Here is a 10,281-nt window from a genome sequence, read left to right on the forward strand (position 1 = left end):
AGAATGCATCTTGTGGCAGGTAATGCATCCTACAAATACTACATCAACATATGAGATGACTACCATGCCTTTATAATACACGAGAAACTAATATACCACATGTCAAATGGTTGCCAGCCTTGTTTTACGCCACATGTGGTCCTAAAAGTCCACATAAACAGGCTGGTATAATGCACTCACAGAGCACGCACAATTTACACACCACAAGCAAGAGCTTTTTCTCTCTCCAAAACAAACCAAAGTACCACTCAAGCAAAAGAAACAATTATCACAAACACATTAACAGCTAATGCATTCACCATTCGTACCACTACTCTGAGAAACTAAGACCTCTCCTACTGCTGAATGCTAAAGAACCAAACTCATGCAAATAGTGGGCCACCATACACATCTTAGTTAATATTTGTAGATATGTGACTGTTGATCATAATCTTATTGGGCATTTTACAAACAGCTCACACCTTATAGCATTTCAGGGACGCCAAAGATTAAACATGATGCACTCTTACATGGGGATCTTGTTCTTGCCCTGTTTTGTTGTGTGCTCCAATATGTCCAACTCTGACCTGTGGCTGCTGTGGAATCCTTCAGGTTTCTGAAATCCACCATCTCCCAGGACCTAAAGTGGGAGCCCAACATAGACACCATCAGAAAAAAGGCCCTGCAGAGGATCCCTCTTCGATGCTCGCTCCTCGGGGCAGAAATGAGAGCTTTGAGACGGCCTTCACCGAGAAGGGACAGAACAACTTCCGGTTCAGCCGAGGACCGAGGAGTCGAGGAGCTATCAAATAAGGGTTATGAGATGCAGCCCCGGTGTGGCTTCAACAGAACATTGAATATGTCCTGAAAAGTTTGCACCACAACCACATCTTCTGAATACTGCCTGGAAAGAGCATCTGCTCCTGAATTCTGGCTACCAGGGTGATACACAATTTGAGAGTTGTCTGGCCTCCCCGCCCACATGATCATAAAGGTGCATTGCCTTCTATCCCCAAAATGGCAGGAACTCAAAACTGAATCCAACCACTCTCCCAGAACTCACAAAACCTCCCAACATTGTTTTTATCCAATGTTGTTGGGACAGGTTGGTTGGCACTCAGCAGCACAAGTCATCCATATTATAACAGGGCAAAAGAACACCAGCCTAGTGCAGGAGCTCACAATCCATACACTATTATGGGTGTTATAATTGCCCGCTGATAAGTTCCAGTCACCAATCTAATGTTAAGCATCTACTTAACAAAACGTATGCTACCCCTGTTTAGATGACTCTCAGGTTCCTCAAACAAAAATAAAAAAGTTTATAGGTGTTTCCAAACATACACACTTGAGCCGGTGGTCACAGAATAATGTCCTTCCTGGCCACCGTTCTTGTGGGTATCAGCAAAATAACACGTTTTGTTTTTATTAGGTTCATCTTTTTTTCAATCTGTTGATCCGTTAACGCCGTTAACGTTATATATACATATATTCAATGTGCGTGCTTATCGTTCGACTAATTACTTGTGTCACTTACCAAGGCCATGCTTTCATTAGCGTGTCACTTCCGCTTGCCATGTTAGCAGCTGAGTGAATCTTGACGGCTAAAAGCGTTGTCAATCTTAAACATGGTAGCTCAGTTAATATAATCATCTGTGCAAACGTGCCAAATGTATATTAAAAAAATAAATAAAAGAACGCTGATTGCACAGGACCAATGAGCCTTTTGTGGTAGCGTTTACATTATTTGGCCAACAGATGGAAACCACAGGTCTCCACGGTGCCTTCATACGCTCCTCGTAAATCCCTCACTCTGAGAGAGGCAATGCAGTTAAATACATAATTACTGTAAGTAGGCTAGATGAATAACATTGCCCATGGAAAGACTGAAAATTAAAGATTGAATTGTTTTTCATCGTGCCAATAAGCAATTTGTTCATCCGATCTGTTACAATTGTTAGTTACACTCACTGCAACACTAACACTACTAACAAATGCACATGCAAGGATTTGAAATTGGGGCGATACGAGAAGTTAAAGTCCATCGAGAGATAGTAATTGTCACTGCCATTCTAATGCCAGCATCTGTTGGCTAAACATGTCGGAAAACTGAAACTTTGTGTATTTATATTTATTCCGCCAGGACCTGAATGCAGCACTCAGCACACCAACCAGTTCTGTATAGGTTTGTTCTGTATTTTTCTGGGGCGGAGAGTAGGCTGGCAAGAGAGCTGGAAAGTTCGTACCGCTTGTGTGCATTTCTACAACAAGTTGGTCAACAAGTTGCTTTTTAACCACCTGGCAGGTAAGTCTATTTTTAAATTGAACTGTTCCACGGTTTTATAGATATAAACTGAATTGAAAATGAGGATGCATCATGTTTTACTGTCCAGTGTGCATTTGCATATCAAATGAGCTACCACCTAAACAATATTTTAACTGTTTCAGTGTGTCACTGTGTTTCTGTTCTAATAAGTAGGGAGAGAATACACGATCCCATCATACCATACAAGGATTATCATAGCATGAGATATGAAGCAGTAAGTTTACAATGATGCTATTATCTTTATTTCTAGCAGTCACTGTACTAGTTCTATAATAGTATATATATATATATATATATATATATATATATATATATATATATATATATATATATATATATATTAAAAATAATAATAATAATAAAAATAATATGTTGTTATCAGATATAACTGTAATGCACTGGTGTGTTTTCTCTAATCAGACTATGCCTTCCAGGAAAACTGTAACAAGTGCTTCAAGCGGCTTGTGGATGAAGTCCCTGAAACATCTGGTGGTTTTCTCCTCTCTGTGTTGTTTGATATCTGGATACTCTGAGAGAGAGAGAGTACATGACTTGATGTCCAGATATCCTCTTATTGATGGGTAAAGGATGTTTATTGCCTCGTCTACACAGTAGTTTCATTCGTGGACATGAATTAATGGAATTGAAATGAAAATGCCTTTCCATGCCTTCCCTTTTCCTTACACCCTCTCTCTCCATCTGTCAGTCATAATGACCTAGCTCTCCAGCTGAGGATACTTCACAACAATCGGCTGAGCCAAATTGACCTGCATAACGTTAGCAAAGTGGCCACCGACATCACCCGTCTCCAAGCAGGCCATGTACAGGCACAGGTATTGCAATTCATTCTGTCTTTCACTTATCTGTTCTAAAGTATTTGAATAACAGCATCTAGGCTACTGAGTTTATGTTGTGGAAAGACCAAACCTAGAATGACATTCACCGCAATAACTTAAATGTCTCTCTTGTTCTCTTGTGTCATGTCCCTGTCTCTTTGTCAGATGTTTGCAGTCTATGTACTGTGTGGGGCCCAGGAGAAGGATGCTGTGAGGCTGACTCTGGAGCAAATAGATGTGGTCAGACGCATGTGCACTGAGTACCAGGACCTTGAGCTGGTCACATCTGCTCAGGGTATAGTAGACCTTGACATTGCATTGCAGACAGTTTACCTACAAAACCGTGAGATGAAAGAGGAATTAAATCTAGCTGATTATCTGAATAGGAATATAATAATAATAATTATTATTATTATTATTATTATTATTATTATTTTGAAAACATTGTTTCTAGCATGAATCTATAGAAAACATACATTCATGAATCCATACTCTAATGTATGTCTTATTTACAGTTCACATTTGGAAAAGAGCCATTCAAGTTATAATGATCTTTGGGTCACATTCATTTTGGATAATGTGTGTACAGTATGTGTAAAACATGTTTGTCTTGTCATTGCAGAGCTCAGGAATTCTGAAATGAGGCATAAAATAGCCTGTCTCATAAGTATTGAGGGCGGCCACTCTATTGACAGTAGCCTTCCAGCCCTGCGGATGTTTTATCAGCTCGGGGTCCGCTCCATGACCCTCACACATACCTGCAATACACCCTGGTAGTCAAGAAATTTATTCTGAATGTATTACTTTATTTAGAATGCTACATGTGATTTATATATTGCAGAAACGCAATGACGGACACATGACTCAACATAGTATCAATACAAGGGTTACAGCAAAACAGGATCTCTTGATCCAATACAAATGTTAAATTTTTTTAACTTCCTATAAAGTTACTGTAGTCGTACTTGTTTGTTAAAGCTATAGTGCGTAGTTTCTGTCGCCCCCATGAGGAATTCTAGGTAATGACAAAACTGTAGGCGCATCCACGTAATACAAGCCTTCCATAATTACGCACGCGCCCCCACCCCTCCTCCACACAGTTGCAAGTAGCCAAGGAGGACACGGAGGATTAAGAGGTAATTATCTTCAATCAAGTTTCTGCGCGCAAAAGTCGCCTGACGCCACAATCTTCTGAACATATCCATACTGAGAAATACTGAGAGAGTTGTGTGGAGCTGAAAGTCTTCATTAGCTTTGCATCTACTCATTTGACAATGGCTTGAATGTAACGGGCGTTCATTAATATAAAAAAGTTACGCACTAGAGCTTTAATAATTTTGTCTGTTGACATTGTTCATTGGCTCAGACCTGATCCAGAACTATCCCTTTATCATAAGCTTCTGTTGCTACATATTTAGATTAGGGGTTTATTTACAGGGTTGACTGAATGGAAAGGTTGAATGTTTTTTTTATTTTTTTTTTATTTTATTCCTTCTATGCAAATTAACCTACAGTATATTACTACTTTTTGTAACTTGACATAGCATGTAGGTTAATGTGCCCTAGCCAGATGTCCTAAATGGTGCAGTAACCTATTTAAATATATTTTATTTTCATGGTAGTGAAGGATACACAGGTCTTACAACACTTAATGATTTGTGACAATATTGTTTTTCAATGCAGGGCGGAATCATCCTCAAAAATTTATAACGTCTATCAAAGACAGAACAACAGCCTGACACACTTTGGGAAGGTAAGCTTAATCTTCAGTTATATAAACAAAACAACTGTACAGAATTGTTTGGTTTATCACATTCAACAAAGCATATTTGCTTGTTTTGGTCAGCTGTTTCTTGAGAAAGTATTAGAACATGACATCTGCTGTATATTTAAGATGACAGTTTGATTTAAAGAGAGAAACCCATTCTTTGATAGATGTGGCGGTTGTTATTTTTGAACTTGTTTGATGCTCTGCATACGAAATGCTTTCTTGACTTGAGGCTATTTAAAGAGAAACTGCTGTAACCCAAATCGGACTTGCAAGTCAGCAATGCTGTTTTACAATGTTAACTTATTTTCAAATCACATTTTGATAATGCTGTTCCTCTTTGGCTTGGCCCTCTCAAAAGCAGCATGTAGGACTTCCTTGATTGCTCTCTGCTTGATTGTGTTTACATAATGTGTGCGTAAGCATCTCCTGTTGTCGGCTCAATTGACTTCCTACCTTCCCATGATACTGTAAGTGGCTTTTGAATGTGTTTTTGAGGCCGTGGTGGAGGAGATGAACAGACTGGGAATGATAGTGGACCTCTCCCACACTTCTTGGGACACAGCCTGGGCCGCACTGAAGCATTCCAAGGCTCCGGTTATTTTTAGCCATTCATCTTCCTTTTCAATCTGTAGCCATGACCGCAATGTACCTGACTGGCTGCTGCATGATCTGGTAAGAAAACCAATTATTTGAGTAATTATATTGCTTGTTTAGTTTAGTTGCTTGATGAAATATTATTAATCACGTCACTGATTCATTGATAGTAATTATGATTCATATATATATACCGCTGACATGTAATATGTTTTCATTGTAAGCTTTTTTTTGTTAATCAACAGGATCCAACATTTGTGAACAGATTTCCACCACTTAACAATTTTTAGGTTTTAGCCCACTAATAGTCAGTATAATTGATTATAAATAATAAGGGAATATTTGAAGGATCAGGAAATCAAGTTAACATGTAATTGCTGATGTTCCATATCCTCCATCATTTCCACGAACACAATTTCCTCTCTAGTCTCACGTTACACAAATGAATACATGATAATGACACACGGAGTGACATTTAAGATCTAAATTAGGTCAACTGCACTGTGTATATTTTAGACTGTTATAGTTGGCAGTCAGTTGATTGTGTGGTACAGTTTCCAACATAAAACAATGATTCACATTCTGAAAAAAAGCATACTAACTGGTTGAAGCCACTAATGATGAGTGTTTTTCCTCCAGCATAATGTAAGCTGTTAGAATAAGACATTACGCAAATTGTATGAGTGTACAACCCACTGCTCTTTAGTCGATTTCTACGACACTTGTGCTGTGGGCGAGACTTAAACTGTAAAACTGTAGTAAACTGCTTGGTTGTTATGAGGTTGATGATCAAAGAATCAAACCTGAATGTACTCTGACTTTTTTAAAGCTAAGTATCGGCTATCTACCATTAGTATCAAAGTTTTGCACTCTGAATGTGTCGTCTCCTCTCTTTCTTCCAAGCCCCCACCCTTCTTTGAATATCTTTCTTTTTTTCACAATGCATTTAAAATGCCCCCCATGAATATGTCTTAAAGCTACCATTAGTTCATCTCCTAATTCAGCTTCAGTTGTTGGGGCCAACTCATAACTAACTTCTTCATTCCTCCCACTTGAGTCTATAACTCTGTATACTGTACTTTGCTTTCAATAGAGGATGAATCTACTTCAACACTAGCTTTTTTCAATCATCCAACTTCATGAGAAATGTAGTCCCATTAATGTATTCCATTTCTCTCTGTTTCTGCATAACAGAACTACCAGTAATATATGTTAATTATTAAAAGACTAAATTATACCTTGTCTTACTTTGTAAATATTGATAGCATGTGATTAGGAGTGGCATAGTTCCTTAAGTAAGTATTTTTTTATGCAATGGAAACAGCCAAGTTCAGTGTACTGCACATCATTCTAAATGTTTATGTCAGTATAAAATTTGAAACATCCATTGGGCGTGCACAAGGAGTTAGAGCACAGTTTTTTAAACCCTTCTCACAAAATTATAACAGCATGTTGGCTGACATCTGAAAAACATAAAACATAATTAAATCCACACCAGTTTTTGAATCTGCTTCTTAAGGTAAATTTGGCATGGACAGTACCGTGCGTGTGTGTGTGTGTGTGTGTGTGTGTGTGTGTGTGTGTGTGTGTCTGTCTGTCTGTCTGTCTGTGTCTGTGTGTCTGCGTGTGTTGCTGCTGCACACGGTGTTTGAGATAAGAAAAGCATAAGCCTGATGTTTACCACTTCTACCACTACAACTAGTCAATGTAAATGAGACAGAAATAAAGGCTTCTGTACTTGCGTCTGAAAAACAAATTTACACACAGCTTATTTTAGTTAATGCTTCACTATGTATGTCTTCTTATTCACCAGACTTGGCAGTGACATGTGTGTGTTGTGTTTCAGAAAAAGAATCAGGGGTTGATCATGGTGAATCTCCACAGCAAATTCATATCCTGCAGTGATGAAGCAAACATCTCTCGTGTGGCTGGTGAGGCATCCATGTTGTCTTTTTCTTTTTTTTTTTATCCTGACGTAAATCTGTAATTTGTATTTACTTAGTTGATTTTTTATTCCACCTGGTTTTCACAGACCATTTTGATCACATAAAGAATGTGATCGGAGCTGAGTCGATAGGAATTGGAGGGGACTTTGAAGGTGCTGTGAGGTAAAAAAAAAAAAATATCCATTTGCAAACACAACATACAGATAGCTAGAAAGTCAAAAGACAGTAAATCTACATATTGTCTATCCTAGAACCAGGATGAGTGGGAATCTTCAGAAACACACTCTACACACATAGACACTGAAATACAAAGCTCATGTCAGTAGGGTACACACTTCTCTCTGGCACTCTCCAGATCAATTTTGTACTTTTGTTAGCCTGTCATCATATCAGCAATTTGGCTGTCTCAGCTGTCAACAGGCTGAAAAATTCTTATAAAAAGAAAAAAAAAAAAAAAAATGCAATAACTTTGTACTTGTAACAGGCATAAAGAGAGAGCTGCTGCAGAAGATTTGCTGCAGAATGGTGGGCATTTGCCCCCGCCCGCATAGAGACAGAATCTAGTCCAAACTGGAATGTCACATAACAAGTAATATTGAAGGACTAGATTTACATGTGTTTATTATTAGTACTTGTATTACTTATTCATAGTGCCACATAAGTAATGTATTTAGTCTAATCAAAACTGTCAGAATGAGTGGTTTCTTTTGCAAAGTAATATCCAAGAATTGAAATGTGTTTTTCGTAAACAGCTTTCCTCAGGGGCTAGAGGATGTGTCAAAGTATCCTGCCCTAATCCAGGAACTCCTGCAAAGGAACTGGACCGAGAATGAGTTGGCAGATGTTCTTCGAAGGAACTTCCTGCGCGTTTTCGAGGAAGTGGAGAGGGTGAGCTTGAAGATTAATATGTTGTATGTCAAAGAACAGCCTTCTTTGATAAATGAGGAGTAGGTAGGTAACTGAAAGGCAAATTTTCACTCCATAGCTTTGCCCCAGGAGTGATTTGGCTATAATGAACTATTAAAGGATGTATGTTTTATAGAAAGTGTCCACAGTTATTTTATTAGTGCGTATCAAATATGTGACTCTGTATATTGTATTCTTTCTAAAACAAAATGTGTTTCTGTCCCGACATAAATAAACACTTAACCACCTTATTTTATGATGGACTATTCAAGAATTTCTGGCCATTTTTTAAAAACTCTTTTGACCAAAATAACTTTTTCAGATTCAGCAACAGATCAGCAATAGATGACCTTAAAAGACTTGTTTTGCATTGCCACACCCTCCTCTGCAGTACTGTGGAGGAAGGTGCCCGCACAGCATTACGGGATGGGAGAAAAATGTGCTCTGGTTTATTGGCATTTCTTTAAACTAATCACAATCATCTTGGGCGCCATACAGAGCAATGGCGCCTCTGCAAAGTAGCCTTGGGAAGGAACTTGTTTTGGTGGAACGTGTGCAACAGTAAAACTCAGATTGGACAGATAGTCTAGCTAGCTGTCTGGATTTACCCTGCAGAGATCTGAGAAAATGTTAAACATAAACCTCATAAATCCACCGGAGTTTAGAATGCCAACACAAAGGAAGCCCAAGGCAAAGGATATCTGGCCTAAATGAGGGACATCATGTGGAATTTATGGCGGCACCGGAGCAATCCCGGAAGTGGAACATTGTGTATATAGACTATGAAAGATTGACTTATAATTAAAATATATTATATGTGGCTGGGTTGGCTCAGTGGGTAGAGCAGGCGCACATATACTGAGAGGTTTATGCCTCGATGCAGAGGTCCAGGATTCGAATCCAACCTCTAATGATTTCCTGCATGTCTTCCCCCCCTTTCTCACCTAGTTGTCCTGTCAATTAAAGGTGGAAAAGCCCCCCCAAAAAAAAATATATATATATAATACATAAATTGCTTTATTTGCACTGCAAGTTTGAAAATATTCTCAACTAAATTGACAGCCCATCTGAGTTCAAAAGTTGAAACGTTTTATCACCTCCCTCTCTTGTCTCACTTTATTTCTCCCAGGTCAGAGATCGGTTGAGTTTGAATCGGCCCAGTGAGGTCCAGATCTCAGTAGAGGAAGTGCAGAACCCGTGCAGGCTGGTCCTCAGACCTCCTGACCCAAGAAGGCCTTCTGACATTAGTCCCTCCTCCAGAGCCCAAAATGGACCAAAAGGTCTGCTAATCCTGGTCATACTTCTGATGCTTTCCAGCCTACTTATGATTGAATGAATGTTTAAAAACTCAGTTAAGCTACTTCTTCTGTTTTAAAGTGCAGAATTTTTTTTATATAAATAAGGAGAGCTTAATGAGATTGATGTAGCCATTTGCAGGTCATCCCAGCGCTCCACAGGTCAGTAAAGATAAGGGGAGAATCACTTTCTTACCACCAACACAAAAAAAAACATTCAATGTGTAGCCCCATTTGGGAGGCAATTTAACTGCCAACGTCTGTATAAAGTGTGCTTTACATATAAATTAATGACCAGTCCTCTGAAAGGCACTTTACCATAAATTAAATGCTGAATTAGTTGTACCTGTGCTGAAATCACCTATATGAAACATATGACATGAAGGAAAGAACAATTACACTGATTAATAAAACTGCAGAGATGGCACTTTTAAGTTTTTGAAATCTCTATTTTTAGTTTTTGTTTGTTAAGGGTTTTAGTATCCATTGTTGACCAGTGAGCAGGTGGTGAGATCACTAGAGGCATACAGCTTAGGTAAACAGTTTAGCTACACTGCAGTTAAATGCACAATGTTGCATTATCGTCATATTAAAGGTGCTGTAGGTAGGATTGCGAAGATCCAGGACT

The 10,281-nt window shown here is 38.6% G+C and overlaps 1 protein-coding gene across 5 annotated transcripts; it reads left to right on the forward strand.

The window, feature by feature from the left end:
* Window positions 1–2,138: 2,138 nt before the first annotated feature.
* dpep2 (dipeptidase 2) lies at window positions 2,139–10,087 on the forward strand. 5 transcript variants are annotated; one of them, XM_039796093.1, is made up of 12 exons: window positions 2,139–2,284; window positions 2,456–2,519; window positions 2,726–2,886; window positions 3,012–3,138; window positions 3,307–3,436; window positions 3,764–3,914; window positions 4,825–4,894; window positions 5,408–5,584; window positions 7,353–7,437; window positions 7,539–7,614; window positions 8,205–8,340; window positions 9,488–10,087. In XM_039796093.1, the coding sequence occupies exons 2-12, from the start codon at window positions 2,505–2,507 to the stop codon at window positions 9,692–9,694; spliced, it is 1,335 nt and encodes a 444-aa protein (XP_039652027.1). In that variant the 5' UTR covers window positions 2,139–2,284; window positions 2,456–2,504; the 3' UTR covers window positions 9,695–10,087. The 5 variants fall into 5 exon arrangements, with proteins under 5 accessions (XP_039652027.1, XP_039652028.1, XP_039652029.1 ...); XM_039796094.1 differs by having other exon boundaries at window positions 2,140–2,284; window positions 2,459–2,519; XM_039796095.1 differs by having other exon boundaries at window positions 2,162–2,284; window positions 2,428–2,519.
* The last annotated feature ends 194 nt before the right edge of the window (window positions 10,088–10,281 follow it).

Source organism: Perca fluviatilis, chromosome 3 (assembly GCF_010015445.1).
Source record: "Perca fluviatilis chromosome 3, GENO_Pfluv_1.0, whole genome shotgun sequence".
NCBI classification, from domain to species: Eukaryota; Metazoa; Chordata; class Actinopteri; order Perciformes; family Percidae; genus Perca; species Perca fluviatilis.